This window comes from Vidua macroura, chromosome 12 (assembly GCF_024509145.1).
Source record: "Vidua macroura isolate BioBank_ID:100142 chromosome 12, ASM2450914v1, whole genome shotgun sequence".
Classification (NCBI taxonomy): Eukaryota; Metazoa; Chordata; class Aves; order Passeriformes; family Viduidae; genus Vidua; species Vidua macroura.
This window is the reverse complement of record NC_071582.1, coordinates 11,915,824-11,936,354: the sequence shown is the minus strand read 5'-3', so window position 1 is coordinate 11,936,354 and position 20,531 is coordinate 11,915,824. Positions and strand designations below refer to the sequence as shown.

At 38.5% G+C, this 20,531-nt stretch overlaps 1 protein-coding gene across 2 annotated transcripts in view; it reads right to left on the bottom strand.

Annotated features, from left to right (window-relative positions):
* Nucleotides 1-19,350, bottom strand: part of GALK2 (galactokinase 2) — a 46,175-nt gene extending 26,825 nt beyond the window's left edge. The window contains exons 1-5 of one of the 2 annotated variants that reach the window (XM_053988802.1): nucleotides 19,234-19,350; nucleotides 17,207-17,295; nucleotides 15,944-16,067; nucleotides 10,918-11,008; nucleotides 7,895-8,041 (exon numbers count right to left, since the gene is read on the bottom strand). In XM_053988802.1, the coding sequence (XP_053844777.1) occupies nucleotides 7,895-8,041; nucleotides 10,918-11,008; nucleotides 15,944-16,067; nucleotides 17,207-17,295; nucleotides 19,234-19,286 (504 nt within the window). In that variant the 5' untranslated portion in view covers nucleotides 19,287-19,350. Of the gene's footprint in view, nucleotides 1-7,894; nucleotides 8,042-10,917; nucleotides 11,009-15,943; nucleotides 16,068-17,206; nucleotides 17,296-18,544; nucleotides 18,567-19,233 lie in introns of those variants that run through there. The other variant, XM_053988803.1, reaches the window with a different exon arrangement.
* Between the last annotated feature and the right edge of the window lie 1,181 nt (nucleotides 19,351-20,531).

The window sequence follows — 20,531 nt, the reverse complement described above, 5'->3', positions numbered from 1 at the left end:
GAATTTGTCCAGACTCCCTTTTAACTCATGCATGACTTTAATATGTAGATCATCCAGGAACAAGGACCTCTACACCTTGTCAGGTGAAGAACTGTCTCCTATTGTTAATTATTAATGTGTACCTGATTAGCTTTATTTCATACCTGCTGGCTCTAAACACTTGAGGGGGCAACAATGATTCCCACCCACTCCATCAATTACATTAATCATTTGATGGATCTCTGACCCTTCTTCCTTTAAGTGATTTTTTCCAGAGTCCTAACATGCTTTTTTGATGATCATTCTGTATCTTTAATTGTTCCATGTGGCTTTTTCCTAAATCTTTTTCAGTTTAACTGTCTTGGTTGGTAAGAAAGGAGAAAGACAGACTTACAGCTTTTCTTAGACACCCTAGGGAAAATGTCTCTATATCATTTGCAATTTTACTGTGACAAATGAGTTACATAAAATGTGTGTTAATTAGTGTTAACATAAGCACATTTTAATGCAACCTCAAGCAGTTCAGCACTACTATTCTGCCTCTTTCCCTGAGGTTGGAGTACCAGAGTCATCAGGAGGATTATGTGACCACATCTGCCCTCCTGTGCAAAGTCCCTTTGTTAAACCTGGCAGTGACATAGCTGAAGCAAACTGTTCCCTTCTGCTGACTGTAGGGAGGTCGGTGAGTGGGGTAGCTGGGATGGAAAGTGAAAATACCTGCAGTTATTCTAGCAGTACCCTCAGCTGCTTCACACACTGGCTTTGTTCAGCCTCTGAACACAGGGGAGGGATGAGAGTAACATGGCAGCAGCAGTAGCTGGCAGGTGAGTAAAACCTTGAAGTCTCCCTGGTGATCTGTCAAGAAACACTAAATATTGCAGCTTTGGAACACCAGACCAAATATCATCCACGAATGCCAGACCAAATATCATCCATGCAAACACTGCTTTTATAGCTGTTGGCAAGTACACATGCCAGGTTGGCTGTGCTTCCATAGGAGATGTTTAGAATCAATGAGTTTCATGATATATTAACATCGGATTTTTTGGTGTTTATTCAACAAAATGATACAACATAATAAATTAGATTATCCATAATTAAAACAATATAAAGCCCCATCACTAGGAGAAGAATCTCAGTACATACAATTCACTAGCAAACAATTAAGCATTAAGAAATTTATGTAAATTAATTACTTAAAGAAGCTGTTCTCAGGTTTTAGACAATGTTCGTTGGAGCACTAGGAAATATATAAAATGAACAGCTTTCAAAATGTATTTTTTAGGCTGTTCATTTGCAAAGCTTAATTCTAAAGTCTGTCCAGAATGTATCCTACTGCAGAAGGTAACACTCATTTGTCTACCAGGCAACTGCCCCCCTGTGCAGACCTAGGCTACCTTTTGATCTAACACTCTACTAACTACCCCTGCTTTTTGTTTGAAACAATTTAAGGTTCTCCCTGATAAGGAGCAAGACAGTCTTGGGTTACAAAGAAAGAAATTACTACCACTTAAATCCGTTTTATCTTTGAGTCACAAGATTTCCTATCCAGCATGCAGAAAGTCTAATCTGGGAAATCATATCAGTGGAGATATAATTTAGTCTGACAAAGAAAGGTTGTGATTTTTTATTATTATTTACCTTATGTGTAGTTACTCTAGATGGAGAGATTTCTTGTAATAAGAACTCATCAGCAGTTCTGCATCATGTTACCTTGTTTTGGATTTTTAATGGAAAAAGTGAGTTTTCAGTAAAATGATACTTTTCACTAATATGTGCTTTTCTCTACTTATATTTCAGTATGAGACACCTCAAATTCAGGTTTAGATTTACAGCTGAGTCTTTTTGGTCTTTCAAGTCAAAGAACTGATAAATTATAACCTACCCCATACAGCTCACTCAATTCTCTGTTGCCCCATCATTTATTTTACTTTCTATCAGTTTGATGTTAGTGATAATGAGCATGAAGACCTAAATGTAGAAAGGTATTTAGATATCCTAGGAATAATGACAGTGAACAGATGATCACTTAATTATAAAAAAAATCCTAAAAATAGAAACCTAAAGAACTATCTGAGTGAGGACAGATAAGGGAGTTTCACCTTTAGTAGTCCTCTTGCTCACTAAGAGGCCAAGGGCCAACTGCTCTGATTTTGACTCATGCAATAATGGGTCTGGACAGTGTGTAAACTGTGACAGAATTTGTCCCTATATAACTGTCACTGTTAATATGTTCCAAATCAGTGATCAATCCCTTTCAATCTCCCACAGCCCTTCAAAGAAGTAAACTTGTGTAAGAGTAAACCCCTTAAAAGAGTAAGATAATTAGTGAGTAGGAGACAGGCAAATATTTGTTAGTAAAACAGAATTAGTGTTGCTTAGTATTTTTTTGGAACAGCTCACCCTACATTACACAGAAACTTGATATACACAAATCCAAAATGACAGCAGCCAAAATAAAGCAATCTTCTCCATAAAATGATAGTATTAAATTACATCTGCCTCAGTGGTTTAATGTAGTTCATTTTGGCCCAAGTTAAGTGTGCTAGATTTTCTATATCCCACAGTGCCGTAGTAATGGTAGCTAATCTTTAAAATAAAAAACCCTAGTTTTCTTCTTGTTTTAAATTTTATTGTTCGTGAACGGAAGCTCTATGAAGAAAATGAATTTGTTAATGTAAGTTATTTTTAGCACTATCATTTTCAGTGCTCCAGAATTCTCTTCATCATGCAAATTTAAGTAACTGGAGTATTTAACTATCAATTCAGTCAAAAGTGCTGTGCATATATTTACTTCCTCTATGGAAATAGAGTAATGGTCCCCCAATGAACATTCCTTAACATTTCAGCAAGTTAATCTGAAATGTCAGATTTGCTCTGCTGCTTCCCTTCACATAAATAATGTTGGTAATTTAATGGCAAATGTAGTGTAGATTTTCTATTAAATTCTACAGAGTTTACTTCACAATACACAAGACTGAAAATGCAGAAGAAACATTTACAGATAAAGATGAGTGTTTTACAGTAAGAAGGAAACATTCTCCATCATATATTTCGACTTTAGTTAGACCGTCATTTTTTTCCAATCTGTGCACATTTTATATATATGTATATTGGTATAAAAATAACTTCTGAAATACAAGGTACTATGTTTCATTTAGTAAGGTATAAAATGATATTCAAATTTGTGAGGTTATTTTTACCACCAGGAATCTCTTTCTTTTTAAAATCTCATCTCGACTAGGAGAGGTTGCTGAAAGTTACCATCTGCTTCCAGTTTGCACATAAAATCCCAATTAGCTGAACTTCATATATGTTTTGCAAGGTAATTATGCTTACTTTTTTCCAGAATGGGAATATATTTGTCAGATAGTATCTGGATGTCCTCATAAGCACAGCAATCTTAGCCTGACTTTGTCTGCCCCCTAACATGCTCAAATAGAAGGTTATCAATTAGGTTGATGAGAGATTATGGCCTCTGATTACCACTGCTCTAAAGTACCCTGTTTCCCCTTGATTACAAACACACAGTCAAGCTTAACAAGAACTCTGTTTTTCAATGCCACAGGGAGAAAGGAACTTTAGCATTTCTCTGTATAAACAGTACTTTAAAATACAGTATCTATATGTCATTTTTTTGTGTAAACGATTTGGATTACACATATACATACACATATTGGTTTTTCGCATATTGGTTTACTCATATAATTAACCTGAGCAGGTCAAAGATTTTTGATAGATCAATAAAATAAATTATAAAAATAAATATTTTTAGAATAAAATAAATTATAATCCAATCCTAAGGAGTATTATCAGCACAAGTTACTAATTTCAGTCACACTACTAGTATGGATATTCACAGGTTTTCTTGCCAGACAGCTATGGATTAGGAGTGGTAAAGGGCTCAACTCAATCATTTTCCTTATTATACAGAGGCTTCAGAAACCAAGTAGAAAGGATTCCAGATGGCCTATCTATTCTCCCACTGAAACCAGTGACAGTAGCAGGTATAGTAACTGTTGAAATACTGTTTAAAAATGTTTAACACACACACTCAAACTCATCTGAGCCACAGTTTGGGAAAAGTAAAACCAATGGACACTGTGCCATTACAGGTTAGGTTTAAGTCCTTTATTTATTGTCTGACTTAGCTTTTTCTCTGTCTAAAGCCAAATATGATTCTCCTTCCTATGCTCAACATTTCACATTTAGATGAACTCTATTCAATTTTGATCTCTTCTTCCCAATAAGTATGTGCACAGATACCCAGCCTTGATGTAACAGAAAAAATGTTAAGGTGGCTGAACAGACCTTACTTTCACAAAATCTAACATTTGGACAACAACATTATCATCACATCTTTGAAGTAAACCTAGTTACTCAGTCCTAAGTGATTTTCTGTACTCAGTAATTTCTACCACAAAACACAAAGCTGGGACAGTTTAGAGCATTGTTGTGTTTCCTTTACAAAAAGTATCCTCTCCTGATGAAAAGTTATACAAAAGGTCGATTTTGTAACAGTGAAATAAAAATCACTTTAAAATCAAGAACTACTACTACTGAGCATTGCTGCTGTTTGAGTGATGCCAACACAGCCTTAGACTGGTATCCTGTTTGGAGGAGAAAAATGGATTCTTTTTAAAGATTGCATTCTACATTTTCCATCTTGTTATTTGAATGCTATTGCACTGCTGCAACTGGTTAGCACTGCACATCTGGCTGAATTGTCTTGAACTGGTATTTTCCCTAACTATTGTGTATGTGTATGATTGTTTCTTTAAAAAAATATTGTATGCACACTGAAACAATGCCCTGTTGCAGACTGCTACACACAATTAGTGACAGCATGTTATTTTTTTTTTCTGAATTTGTTTTCAGTGTCAAAAAAGTGCTATTTTTAAAGTTAGCCACCATGAAATTCTAGCCATGCTTTTACAATGTTTTTTAATTTTGTGGGGTTTTGGCTGTTAATCTCATAGGCCCAAATCTCACACTGGAAGTGTTATCTCATAAAAGCTCTAAATTTCAATGACTTTTACTCTACAGCAACTATTTTAAACTTACATTTATCAGGAAAAAGAGCATATAACTAAAATATTCTCATAAAAATAGTTTCACAGAAACAAAACAGATAAATGTTCCATTCAGTAAAAGGTCATTTTTTCATAACTTTGGCTACAGAAGCCCTACACTTCAGCCAAATTTGATTCCAAAGCCAAAAGTTTTCTGTCTTCCTGCTAGAAACCATCATGCTAAGATTTTGAAAAGTCCATCAGACTAGTGAGGGGCAAAAAGTCAATCTTTTCTCATAAAATTACCATCATAACCAAATATTGTTACTTATAAATACTACAGTTTACAACTTTCACAGCTATAAAGCATTTGGAAAAAAAAAAAAAAAAGATGGATGGGAGGGGTAAAGTGATATTTCTTATTTAAAATAAACAAACACATAAATATCCAGAGCCTGAAAAATGCATGGTCCTGTTAGCTTTCTAGCAGAAAGGATCTGGAAAGCCCCTACTTGTGCTCAGCTAAGAATTTCCCTGCCATGGGGGAGCTCCCTGCTGACACAGAGCCAGCAGGACTGGATCCTGCACAGATCCCATTTGACACCAGCACAGGATGCATTAGGAGCTGGCAAGAAGTGGCCAGAGCACGTTTTATACTTCGGAGGACTCACATGCCTAATTGCTCTAATTTATACTCAGACTAGCCCTGCCTTTTACAAGGCAGTTCTGCAAGGCTAAGCATAAATCCAGTGCAACAGAGACTCTGAATTTAGCTACATATAAGAAGTCTCTAATGCTAAATCATAAATTAGCAAAAAACACTGAATGAGTTTTTACTGTCCTGTAAGATTCGGGGAAACTTAAAGCCTGGACAAAAGCAATCAGTCTTCAGAGCTGTCACCCTCTCTCCTAACCATGAAATCCAGGTGTCTTGGTCTATGCAAGCCTACAAAACCTTGGATATGTTCTTAACTGCTCCTATGGTGGCTATTGAGAAGTCTCATCTGTACATTAATTGCTCATTTTTCATCACAAGTGCAAAATATTTGGCTGCAGACAGCAGGGTTTCCTGACAAAAATGTGCAATTGTGTCTCTTGTGTTTGTCCAACTGTATTTCAGACACAAGCTTAACTTTCAGCACATTTTTCAACTAGCAAAAAGAGGATTGAACAGGACACATGAGGAGAAGAAAAGACATTCAGTGGAGTCTCTGTCTTCCTACTGTTCTTCCATAATTTTCTGTGAAAATGACAGAAGGAGTCTTGCACCTTTCTTTACCACAAGTCTGGCATAATGCCAGCTGGTACTCCCGAGCCACGTGTACGTTCAGCTCAAGATACACACTGTATCATTTGTTCTCTGAAGAACACTGTGCAGAATTGGAATAATGAAAACCTGGCTTCTGGTTTTCCAGATACTGATTTTTACTACCTAGTAAAATTTGGGCTTTCTGACCTCTGTTAGTTGTATGCTTGTGCAGATACCCAAATTCTGAACATGTGCACTCCAGTGATTTTGATCAGTTGTTCCCAAGCTTCACTCTTGAGGTGACCACCATCAGAGACAGTGCTGACCTGTGGTAGGACCATCTATGCAAAACCCGAAGCTTCTTGTCAGGCCAGGTACACATTCAGTCACCTCCAACCCTTTAATTGCAGTCTCATTCATCCAAGAAGGATCCTCAGTTCTATGTTTTTATCTACCACTGCTCTACACATCTCACCTCCCAAACCACAGCCTCTCTTACGGTGTCCAATCCCTTACTGATCTTTGATCACACACCAACACCAGTCAGGGTGACAGTAACTGTAGCCATATCCTCCTACATAAAAAGCTTCCCTGCCTCCCCAACCCTGCTCCTTTCTGCCAGAGCCCTGCCTGACGCTCCTGAAGCCAGCCCTGGGAGCTGGGCAATGTGGGATTTGCACTCACTGCTGAGAACATTCCTACAACTGCAGCCTCATAGAGAAGTAAATCTCAACAGATCAGCAAAAACTTCTGTGTGGATCTGTTCACCTCATGGCTCAGAGAAGTGCTTGTTACAAGCAGAGTTAACAGCTGCCATCATCATGTGCCACTTTCAGTTGGCTTTGTACCACAATTTGGGAATGTCTGTCTTAGACAATAGGCACAAATATGTGTAACAGTCACATTTAGATTTGTTCTTTTCTCTTCCTGACAATGTTCTAATTTAAGATCCTAGTTTCACTTAACCAGACATTTTTAATGGAGAGAACTTCATTCCCATATGGCACCTTCAAGGACAATGACTCCTCCAGAAATCTGTATTACACAAGCCAAGCAGTGCTAACAGTTGTACTGCTAACAGGTCACATACTTGGGGTTTGTTTTTAGACTAATGTTTGTTTAAAAGTGAGGAATACATTTTGGATTGTAAATATGTGTTCCAAAAAAACTGTGAAGAGAATAAGGAGAGTCAGATGGAAGAATTTTACCTCTACTTTGTGCTGATTACATAATTTATCAAGAAATCGTTCCACAGGCCTCCAACAGATGCTCTGTTGTTAAAGCCATGAAAAGTCATTCAGGGAGAGAGTAAAGGCCTCGGGGGTGTGGTCCACATGCTTCAGCACATATATCCTCAGCTCTGGCCTGCAGATAGCACATCTGGTCCAGGCATGGACCTGATGGTTGGCCAAAATACAGGCTTACAATAATGCTCCTTTTTTCAGCTTTAATGTAAGCCTGTTTTCTTGCCAAATTCAAATCCTGCCAAAATTTGGCCAAAGATGTTTGCTCAATTGTGCAATATCTTAAGTTTATATCCAACAACTCTTTGCAAAAACAATTGTATCGTGTTTTTAATGTTTACAGGCATTAACAATATTCAATTTTAAGTAGAATTTTACTGCTGACACTCTCGTGTTTTACAGTAAATTACCTTAGAGAGGGTTTTTCCATTAGCTCTGAGTGTCACGAGTCCTGCACAGCACACCAAAGCACTGGAGCTAGAGAGACCAGAACTTGGAGGGATGGTTCCATCTAGCAGACAATTCATTCCAGTTGGGTTATTGAGACCAAAATGTTCCTAACAATGAAAAAATAAACAATCTCAGTTTCAAGTACAGACAGGCTCAGGCTTGCAATTATCTGATACTTAGAAAGAGAATCCTTCTGCTGAGTTGCTGGAAGCAAGGACCTGCTTCTGGTATCTCCAAAATAAAGCAAAAGCAAAATTTTCAGTCTATTCCTTAAGAACAAAGCCAATGGTGGGGCTTCAGCCAAAGGTACGTCTGCAATTGCTGTACACAAACATATAACTACCCCAAGCAGAACTCAGGATGGGCTGCACGCCTAAGAATTTACCAAGCTTCGTGGGTGGGTTTTGCAGCAACTGGCTCTGCTTTGAGCTGCTGTGGTGACAGTGCGAAGTTACCACTCCTTTTATACCCTACTTTTGTCCTTTTCTCGACAGCTCTTCATTTTAGGCACCACAAAGAGCTCAAGGTCCACTTTATGCTTCACTTCCAACGCTGGCACGTGGTGTTAGGGAGCCACATGACGCTGAGGGGGAACCAGTAGCCATGCAGCTGTTTTCAAAGCAGATACTTGTGTCCTGAAGCACCCACAGCACTGACACTGGGAAAACCACAATGGTACTTAAGGAACTCTGTGCTTTAGGGTCACAAAGACACACCTACCAGTGGGGATGGTCTCTGGCATGCTGTTTTTTGAATGAAGTTTAAAATATTCTAACATACATGATAGACACAACAGATAATACATTTAATCCAGAAGTCACAAATCCTCATGTACATACTCTTTTAAATATTCTTTAGTTGCTTTGTCTTTTTATTTATAATCACTTTTATATAAATTTCTCTCTGCTATTACTTTGAAACAAACATGCAGTACTTATTAAAAAATCATCAGTATATGGGGGTATATGAATAGCTAACTTCTGATGCAATTTATATGTCAACAAACTGTTACAGTGCCAATAATCAGAAAAATAACAGTATTTTCATGAAGAAATGTCCACCTTGAAAAGATTTCTACTACTTCTCCTGAAACAACTTCAACCATAAATACCAAGGGTAGAGATCAGCAAACACAACAAGCCTCCTTTAAAGTCTTCTACCATCACTTCAAATTATATTTTGAATTTCCTGTTTTACAAATAAAGGAAATTCATATCTAGAATACTATTGCTGCCCATGCCCCTTCATGAAGAACACTAGACAGGCTTGTTCATAAACAGAAAATGCTTGAGTAACCAGAAACTGATCCACAGTTTCTGGATTGTCTTGAATGTGAATCAGGCTTGCAGACTTATCACGCGATGTTTAAATAGAAAACGTACTTCAGTTTCAAAAATGAAAATGGACTTTGCCAAGTTCTGCAACAGTTCTGTCCCAAAAGGATAGCATGTTCAGCTTAATATAAACAGATTATCCCACTGGACCCTCTGAGTACTTGTATTTCTTAAGTCTGCAACATTTATGCTTATTTTCTGCCAGTACTAGACTCTGCAAACCTGCTTTGCAAATTAACCTTCAAGTATGAAAGCTTGTCCTTAGGAAACAGATCTCAGTAGCAGACTGCAAAATAAATAAAGTCAATTGGTCATGCAAGCCTTAATATAAGAAAGGATATATTGTAAAGAAACCTAATCTATATCTCTACAGTCAGTGCAATTTAAATGCCTGTGTTACTGAGCAATAGAAAATTGAAAATACTCATGTTACTGCACACATAAGTAATTTATTTGTGTCTATGCATAGGAGCAGGGGGTGGTTTAGGACCTGTGAATTGTAATAAAGTGATTTGTGGCACTGATTGTTCTGAATATTGTATTTTGAAGACTCCAGTGGCAGGTCTGAGGTAGGCTTTTCAGCAGTCTGCAGTCCTTATCTATTGGATCATCCTGTGGGGGACCTAGATGGCCTATACTGAGGCAAACTTCATGTGCTTTAAAAAGCACATTTACCCATTATTTGGGCTTTGGGCTTGCTGTGGCAACCTGTTCCTGACCTGCCATCACTGTTTATCCCATCTGCCCTTCCAGAAATGTCATTAGATGGACATCAAGCAGAGAAGACACCTTTTTTCCCCCCTCAAGGGGCCATGAATTCTCTGGATTCTGTGTCTCACCTGCAAACAGCAGGTGAGATTTCCAGGAGCCTCGATGGTGAGTTAAGGCCACCTCCCAGGGCAGCACTGACCACCAGCAGTTGCTTTCACAAGAGCTGGGTCTTCAGGGCAGTCTGCAGAGGGCAGTGCCCAGGGAGACAAACCTCGAGTGGCAGCCAGGAAAACGTCTGCGAGGTTGTGCTCCTGCCTTAACCTAAGTGTGCCCCCTCCTGCACAGCTGCACCTTTAACTCAGGACATTCTGAAAATCCCATTCAAATTCCAAACCCTGAAAAGTGGGCTGAGTAATGGTTCTTAATGGATTATTTCTTCTGTATGCTGTTTACTTGGCTTTTGCATTTTCTTTTTGCCTACTGCATGAGTCAGCTTCACTCAGCTGTTGTGCACAAATTACAGGTTTTCAGCTTTAATGGAAGTCCATGTTTTTGAAATGCTTCCATAGAAAGAAAAGGGTTAAGATACTATCTTCATGTCCAAACCTTTTTCAAAGCAGATTTTAATTAAATAATTCCATTGGAAACCATTCCTTTTGACTTCAAAATACAGAAATGTCATCCAGATAATGTCTGATCATGACTTTCCGAAGCAATTATCTGCTATTGTAATTTGTTTTATAGAGATGAAAATAGTGCTCTGCCACTATTTTAAAGAAAACCCACTCATATCTCCTCTTCAAGTTTTAACATAAAAATATTTAACTTTATGTTTAAAAAAAGCTATAGAATGCAGGGAAACGTTTTGAGGGTAAATAGGTATTCTTGCTGTATTTTACTTCTATATTAATTTCATAAATTAAATAGAATTGGCTTACCTGAATACCCTTCAATCCACACAGGAAGTAGTTATGCCACTGAGGTTTGGTTTTGTTAATCTGAATGTTATTAACACTAGTACTGAAATCCCTGCAAAAACAGAAAAACCTTAAGGCTTTAACTTGTATTAAATTTAGTTTGAAAAAACATGGATTGTTACTGCCACCTGCTGATGGACAAAACTGGTTTGATGGTTTTCAGTGCAATGTTTTCTGGCTTGGTTTCTTGTTTGATCATTTTACATATCTTCTTTATTAATTATTTCTATATGGTTATTTTAGATGAAAGCATAAGAATTTTTAAGTAAATATAAAGACTCTATTAAATAAATCCAGAAATTAAGCTGCCTTTGACATCCTTAATTAAGGCAGGATGCCTTCTATCATGTATGTGTATGCTATCATGATTTCTTAGAAGTGGAAATTCAAATCATATCTGTCAGACCTTGACTAGAGACAGATAAACTTCAGGCTCTCTGGTAATTCTTGCTCAGGATTTCATCTTCATTACCTTTGCTCTGAATGGCACCTCACTAAAACAAGCCTAATGCTGCAGAATTATATTATGTATGTTACAAGACAAAAATATTTAGTTTAAATATTTTATCTGTTTCCTCCAAGATAATTCCTACTCCACCTTTCTTTCAAAGTAATAAAAATATTGATCTTGAATGTTCCTAAAGGACAGCTAGGTGCTGTCAAAATGGGCATGGGTGACACGCAGAGGCCTCAGGGAGGTGCAAGTTGTTTGGCAGTCTGTACCCTTGAACACCCAGGAACTTCATCTGCTTGATGTCGTGACAGCAGGTGCCCAACTCAGGAACAGCAGAGGCACTGAGAACAGCAAGAAATCAAATTAAAAATATTCAAAAGTTCCAGACTAAGATGTGCTCTACAAGACAAGGTCTGCTAAAAAATATGAACAGAGGCAGCTGAATTCCTGGAAATATTTAACAGGAATAAAACCAGTTCCAAGAAATAACACTTCAGATAACACTTCAAATAACTCCTAAAAGGATGGAACTTTTCCTTCTTACACTGGTCCTAGTAAACTACATAGATTATTGATTTCCTGGGTTTATTTTTGTCCAAAAGGACATCACTAATTAATACTTGTCATGGATACCAGTGAAAAGATATTTTTATCAGTTAATTATTCTGGTTACCTATGGAGAAAAAGTCATACAAATATAAAGCATCTTCAGTATGATATAATTGTATTCAAGCAATGTTTGAAAAGCTCACTTTATTCTGGTGCACTTAAAGGCTGCAATTTTTGTGTCATGCAAGCCCCAAAGCAACAAGCAGTGTTGCAGTGGCACCACAGTTCATCTGGTCTATTGCTTGTCCCACTGTAGTGAGGAACTCCACTTGCACTCCCAGCCTACAGCCTATTCCCAGCTCCACGGCACAACAGATCTGGCACTTGCAGTATCAGCTCAGAATTCCCATTTTGCCAGTTATATGTTCAGTTCAACCTTAATTACAGAGCAAACCTATCAGGCTGTGTACAGTTCAATGTGTAAGCTGCTATCTTAGTGCCACAAACAGGATTTTACCAGCAGTGCAGCAGCAAAGAATTGCACAAAGCTAGAGTAAGAATTTTGCTGGGGAACAAAAAGATATGAAAAGGAGTATTGAAATTAGAGTACTAGCAAAGTTTAAGAATGGCTGTCAATTCTTCCAATTTTTATTTCTAATGATCTCCAAGAGAATGAAACATCAACTTGCTTATGGTTTTTGAATAAAATAAATCCTCCATGAGGTATTTGTAAAATAGAAAATACTTGTCATAAACAATGAAGATTATAAAATTCTATGTTTGTTTATGCTTGCTTCCTCCAATAATCCCAAATTATTGTTGTAAAAAACAAGGTTAGTGGAAAGCAATGTGTGAAAGTGATTAAGAGAAAAGGAAGCTTAAGTCTGCCTCAAAGAATTCTAAAATATTTTATCTTCATAATTCATTTTACCCTCTCAGACAGAGTAAAATTTCAATGAACAAGAAGACAGATATTATGATTATATATTTGCTGGTTCTCAAGATATATTAAAATAATGACTTCTTAAAATGCATTTTGTTATTTTTTGCAATCTTCTCACATAGAAAATGGAAGAAAAATACTGGCTTTGATTTTGGCAGGTTTTATATGGATATAATTCACACAAACACAGAATGTGGGACTGTCAAAATTCCCAGGATCCTTAAGTCTATTTTTTGTTATCACATTCAGTTTTTTTATAAAAAACAGTTCCTAAATATCCAAGCTTTATCTTAAATCAGTAAATCATCAGGCTTGCTTTTGAACCTCCTACTGAAAATTAGGCAGTTTAATATAAGAACTTTATAACAAAATAAAATAAAATATTGGGGAAAACATACCCAATATATCCATACCCATGAAATAAAAATAATAAAAATAAAAAATAAAAATACTCTGGTATTGTCTGTTCCAGCCTTTCGGTTTGAAAGAATGCTTGGGGAAAAAAATGCCAGTTCTCCATAACCAGACATAAAAACTTCAATTTTTCTGTATAATTAGAAGAGATGGGATTTTTAAGTAGTGTGACTGAGGTGGTTTTTACTGCTTGAATAGTAAATAATCCTTATTTTTGGGAGATCAATTTGGCTCTTTCACCCAGAACCTTATTGTCTTGTCAATCTGTTAGTTTATCTGTTTGAGTCTTCTGTACAAATACCCTGATTTAAAAACAAACAAACCAACCTTTCAGGTTTTTTCGTGAGATGGAAACTGATTGGTAATTACCATCCTCTGGTACTTCTGAAGGCACTCTGAGAAGTCAGATATTCTCTCTACACATACTTCTCAATTACAAAGATATTCTGTGAAGGGGAGGTGTCAAGAACTTGAAAAGAATGTAAGTTTTGAATACCTTTTCAGTCCCAATAACATAAAAGGCATCAGATCAGTTGAGATAATTTATGATAAAAAACAAATATGTGGTTTTTCTAGCAACCTGTTCTCTGTTCTATTTCTACTAAAAGTTAACATTAACTATCAGGGTGGAAGAGTGCTACAGAACTGTTCCACAGTTTACCAGTTCACAAAATAAGAATGAAATAGGAAATAGTAATTCTACAGAGGATTCTGGTTAGTCCTTGTTCACCAAAGGCCTATAGATACACATTCACCACAGGCATAAATCTACCAGTGTAACAGGCTGGGAAAAAAAGACATACTGTCATCAGTTTTCTTATGTGGTGTAACATTCAAAGTGTTGAAAAATATTTCTTTGTTATGAAATTATGGACATGTTTTAGCTTTGTTTTTAAGCAACAGTGTCTCAACAAAACCAAGATGCTTAATGCTGTGTTCTGAGAGCTTTTCTTGGTTTATGGTTTAAAGCATATGATTTCAAACTGAAACCAGGGCAGATGTAAAAATATAGTGATAGTGTGTGCAATTTAAATTCAAAGGTTGTAATTCTACATTTTGTGGAACTGTCTTGAGAAGGCCATTTCAATTGCAATATAATGCAGCACAGCTTGAAGACTGAGTGAAAATGTTTACCTTTTTATTACTGCTTTATTTCATGTTCATTATACCAACTTTTCCTAATCAAAACTATTGTAATTCTGCAGCTATTGTTTCTTGCAGAATGGTTTTGCAACACAGCTTAAGCCCTGGTGGGAGGTTGCTGTTGAAGAAAGGGAAAGGTCCCACACACACCTTCCATTTCCCTTCCCTGTTCACCACTGCTTGTTCCCACTGTTTACCCCAAGTCAGCTTTAGTGCTGAGTGCATGGCAATTCACTAAAATGACAGAAAATTATCCAGGCAAAAAATGGGGGAATAGTGCACTTTGCCTTAAGATCAAACAAGTATTCTACACCTGCTAAAAGGCTGAGTTATCTTAGAAGCAGTTACAGGGAGACAGGGGTCAAAGAAGCCAAGCCATTGCTTTTTGGCAGTGGCAAACTCTTGATTCAGCCCAGCTATAATGTGAAAATGTACCCCACAAAGTGAAAAATCTCTGAGTATTTATACTTAGCATGGAAGTACAAATTCCTTTCAACTGTCTTAGTCACAGGCAGCAGTTCAAAATCTGTTTATAACAAATTGAGCTTTAAGCAGGAATATGTGCTCAAGTATTTCCCACTTTTGACAGTATGTTCCTGTCCCTTTGCTGCCACACACTGTGCTTTCAGGAACTAATTTACCAATTAAACCAATGGCTCAATAAAAATGGCTTAAACTAAGCTTTTGCTGATTCTGATTTTTGCAAAACATCCACAAAAGCTCATGTGGGTGAGTGACCTGATCTGAACTACCATGCAACTACACAAATATGAGTCTGTTACAAAGAGGCAAAAAAACGTGCCTGAAGTTGAAAAGAGTGGCAGGATTATTTCCCTATGTTCAGCTGGAATACTGCATCCAGTTTGGGGGTTTTCCAATATATGAAAGACATTGGCAGGGAGTTCAGCAGAAGGCCAACAAGATTATTTACAAGGGATCTTCAAAGGTCCCTTCCAACCTAAATTGCCCTATAATTCTGTGAACAACAGCTGTGGAGGAAGTGGAAGCAAGGGAATACAGATTTTTTGAGCCAGGATTGTTGCTAAAGATGTGTTGTGAAAACACAGGCCCAGGTTCTCCAGAGCAGGGGAGTGTTACCTTACTTTTGCAGTAATCAATTACAAAATATTTCACTCCCTTCTCCAGGGGAAATGGAGCTGCTGCCACTTATGGGGATTATATCGAGAAAGATGAGATAAAAGAAGGGAGGACAGAATTGCACTTTTAGAAGGATTGAAAAATCAGAGGCCTTACAGAGTAATATGAACAAACAGGTGGGGGACAGCAGCTGCAAAGCTATTGCTCTGAACTAATACACACGGGATGGAGTCAGTCTGTGGGATTCCATCTGCTGATATGAATTGTTTTACACAATCAGACTCTGTATTGCAATGGAAGTCTGTCAGATCTCTGAAAAGGTAAACTGTATTGCAATGCATGAAGAGGTTCATAAAAAATAATGAAAAAACAAAGTAATTACATACAAGTACGAAGAATTGGTATTTGCCAGCTGCACAACTTGAGTTTGTACAGGTTCTACTGCAATCAGGATATCTTGTTCTATAGCCATTGGGAGCACAGCATAACCACAGTAGTCTATGTGTTCTCCTAGCAAAGAAACACAGAAAATACTTTGCAATAATTCTTTCTAGAATAGCAGTAACACAATTTCTACAGGGCTTCAGTGTTGTTTACTGAATGAGACAATTTCTTATTGTAGTTTCAACTCTTATTACCTAAAGTTTGGGGTACATTTCCTCCGTTTCTTATTACTTCACAAAAAGTTTTTCTTTCTTCAGTGATTTTTATCTATTGCACCTGTTTATAAATGTTCATATTTTAATGCTGGCTTACAAAAATTCAAAAAAAAAACCTCACCATGTAGATTACTGTCCAAGCATGAGAACTGTCATGTACATACAATTTCTGGACCTTTTTCCAAGAAGATAACTACTGTATTTAAATAATCATTAATACAGTTGCATACAACACATAAAGTAACAATCAAAAAGAAAATGTATGTAGTAAACACCTCTCCCTTTGGAATAATTCCCAATTACCATATGCTGTCTATTTAGTCTATATGAGATGTTCACACAACACTGAGATAAAAATTAACATTGACTGCATAATGAACTAATTGACTTTTACATCTCTGTTTCTCAGGATCCTTTTACTATGTCTTCAAATGTGTAGGATTATTTTATGAACATATGCAAGAAGCTCAGCTCCAGAGAGAACACAATCCTAACAAGGACAGAGAAATCTAAAAAATAAGGCTGCTACAGAAATAAAAGTAAGACCTAAACACAAAATAATTGTGACTCTCCAGTCTGCCAGTGAATCACACCCACTGTTTTAAGTTCTGTGGACACATCTCTATGGAAGAGTAAAGAAGAGATGATGGTAGAATCATTTCATGCTTTATCATGTATATTGCTGTGGCGCTGGTTATATTTGGTAACTTTAATTAATTAAAAAAAAAAAAAAAGCTGGCAAGTTACTCCAATTTTCAAAGCCTTTCAAATTGTCTATAACTGTTTTTCTCCAAAACTGATATCCATGTAGAGTTGTTTACAGTAAGATACAGTAAAATCTACTAAATTATATATGATTTTCTATTTTTCACAAGAAACTTCTCTAAAAAATAAAATGAAGACCAGCATTTTCATTCTGTGTTTTAAACTACTAGACTTCCAGGGTGACAGATGAAGTAAAACAACATAAGGTTAATTTTTCTCTTTTACCTATTAAGTTGACTCGTCCTGGTGCACGAGCATAAAACTTGGGAGCTGATCCAAACTTTGATATAAACATCTCCTTCAGTTTCTGCAATCTGAAAGGCAGGTTAGAAACATTTAGAAGGGCTGTATTTGCATAAAAGATAGGAAACTTCAATGCTTCTTGAAGCAAATTCAATTCAGCTTCCTGAAGTATGTGGAGTTTTTCTCTACTACATCAGGAGTGACATTAAGCCAGTTATTTCTGCTCTTCACATAATATTGAAGACTCAGATTTTGATTTTTATCAGTTTTCATATTTGGAACTACCCCAACTAAAATTCCAAATGTCAGATTATCCCCATGACTTATGACAGTATTTACTCCACAGAATTCCAGCAAAAGTACTTTAGGTTTTCCATTTAGAGGTGCCTGATGTGCTACTGACAGTTCAAAGCAAATAAAGTTTGTCATATTGCTTTATTTCCTGCAAAAGTAAAGGTACCAACCTTCTGCCTGATGTTTGCAAAGTTGGCATACTTTAGTGTATCATGCAGAACAGTAGGAAAACAAGGGCTGAGAACAGATGAAGATATGTATTTTAGTGAAACATAGGAAACTTGATTGTAATTCATTTTGAAACTACCTTAAAGCAAAATTTTAGTCTACTGACAAAAATCCAGTAACAGGAACCCTAATAAGGTTTCTACATTTGATCTAAATCTAGAACTGGAAGCCTTGTTAATGCAAAGTAGAAGTAAGACTGCAACCAGAAACAGATGTTAGAAAATTCCACAATTACTTAGTTTCTACATTTTTGTAAAGGCTGTGTTACTGTTCAGCTACATGTATTAAAATGTTTCATACTGTTTTTATAAATGGAAAGCTACAAAATATGTTTTGTTGTGATACTTTTAACAGATCTTTCAGTACCTTTCTGTCTTTGTGCCCAGTGACAAAGCTATATTAGGTCTATGATTTCTCCTACTTATAATCTCCCCTACTATTGACTGGTATATCACTCATCCAATTAGCAAAAGCAATTTCTGCTATTTCATTGTTCAATCCCTTTTCTAGATCACATTAATAATATTATAGTCCACAGGGGAATCTGTTGGCAGAATTCTAGGTGTTAACTTTATTCCTTTTTGTGTCAGTATTTAGAATGCTGCTTTGTTTCACAGATATTTTTGTAGTAGTGTTGGCACCAAGAGACAACAAACAAAGCAGTCATGAGGGCATGTTTATCTAAGTGCTGATTGATCTCTTTTTTTAATGTGGGTTTTACAAGCAGGCGTGATGAAAGGCTATTTACAGGCTTTGGCCTTGATGTTGCAACACACACACTGCATTTCAAGCACCTACATCAAGAAGAAAATTGTCAGAAGCCTTAAAGCAAAGGCACTCCTCACAACTTCACACTTCCAAGTCTGGAAATGCTGGACTTGTCGTTTCCGTGGGATTTACGGTGCAATCGTATGCAAGTACCCGGCGTTTTGAGACGTGCCCGTTCCGCGGCGCTAACGCAAGCAGAAAGGGTCGTTCGTGTGCGTGTTCATTGCACACACCGAGCGCAACTCCATGGCAAGGAGCAGGCATTCCCGGGACGGGCCAGGCTAGCGCTGCTCTAGGGCCTTTTACAGCAAAAAAGGACGAGAGAATAATCAGTATTCCCCAAGAACTCTGGGGCAAAACTGATGCAGGCGAAATGATGAATGAAAAAATGAATGGATGAATGCATGAATGAATGAATGAATGAACGATTCCTCCTGCTGCCCCAGCGCCACCCTTTGAGGGGCGTCAGGGCGGGCCGGGCTGCTGTGGGTGGGAGAAGGGGCCGGAACCCGGCGCGCCCCGGGCAGCGGGAGCTTCCCGAGCAGTCTTTGGTCGTGTCAGGGAAAAACCACGACGCTACGAGTCCACACCTCCTTGCACCTCAGCCCGGAGCATGAGGACGGTCTTACCCACCGGTCCTCCCGCCTCCCCCGGCCGCCCGCACACCGCCCACCAGCCCCGGGATAAGCGGCGGCGGGGTCGGGGAGCGACCCACCCACCTGGGCTGCTCCACCAGCTGCACCGGGAGGGCGCTGGGGCTGTCCCCCGCCATGGCGGCTCCACCGCGGGCCCGCGAGAGGCGGCTCCGGCGGGCCCGCGGTCACGGGGCAGGCGAACGCCGCGTCCTTCCGGGCGGCAGCGCCGGCGGCCCGGCCCCGTCCCGCCCCGCCGGCGGTGCTCGGCCCTGGGCACCCGCGGCCCGCTCGGCCGTGGAGCCGCTCTGCCCTCGGGCCCGCGCTCGCCGCACCTCAGGGGGGACAGGGAAGCTGCTGCGACGTGCGAAATAAATGTTTGGGGTTTTCCGGTATTCCTGCCGATGCTCCTGCAAAATGCACGTGCAATGAAAATAATAAATGGACAGTCACATCTCTCATGGCGTGGAGGGAATGCGTGTCTCCGTCCCCGTGCTTTTTGTGGTGTGTGGTTCCTCCAGGTCCCTTCCAACAGGCAGCCTCGTGGCTTCTGTTACCCTTGGATTAATGGCTACAGATACTTGCAAGGAGCTGAGCATTTCAAAAGTATTCACAGGCTCACTCAGTGTTTTGGTGTATATCATTGTCCATTTTGGTATCTATCTTACTGTTCCTCATCCCATTCAGGGAGCTTTACGTGCTCAGACTGAAGGAAGCACAGTAACAAATTTCATTCTGAGTTTTCTGAGGTAGAACGTTTATTTCCCCATTAGGACAGTTGCAGACTACAAACACAGCTTTTAAAAGACTTGTCAGTCAGTAGCCGTAGGGGAAAAAAAAAAACCACAAACCAAAAACCCACTGTCAGAAACCATAGCAGTATAAAATGACCAAGTAAATATTGCAGATACATCTGTGTGTCTGTGAGAATGCCAGGCCTTGTGGAGATGGGGAAGCAGAGCTGGTCTGTTGAGGGCAGCAACAGAAATTAGCATGTAAAAATCTTTATAAAGCCATTGCTTTGCAAGGCCTGTGGATTTAAAGAGTTCAGGGCTTTAAAACTGCTGCTCTGGTATTATTTGCTTCTGGTGAACACAGCCCAGGTAAACGGTTCAGCAGCTCTGAGTAAAGCAAAATGGAGCTGAGCAGTGATGCCGGTCACAGCAACAGGCCCAGCTTTCACAGAACGGGTCAGGTTGGAAAGGACCGTGTGTCATCCAGTCCAACCTGCCTGCTCAGGCAGGGTCATCCCAGAGCACATGGACCAGGACTGTGTTCAGACTGTTCTGGAATATCTCCAGTCAGGGACTCTCCACAACCTGTCTGGGCAATCTGTTCCAGTACATGGTCACTTGCACAGTAAAATTCTTCCTCATGTTCAGGTT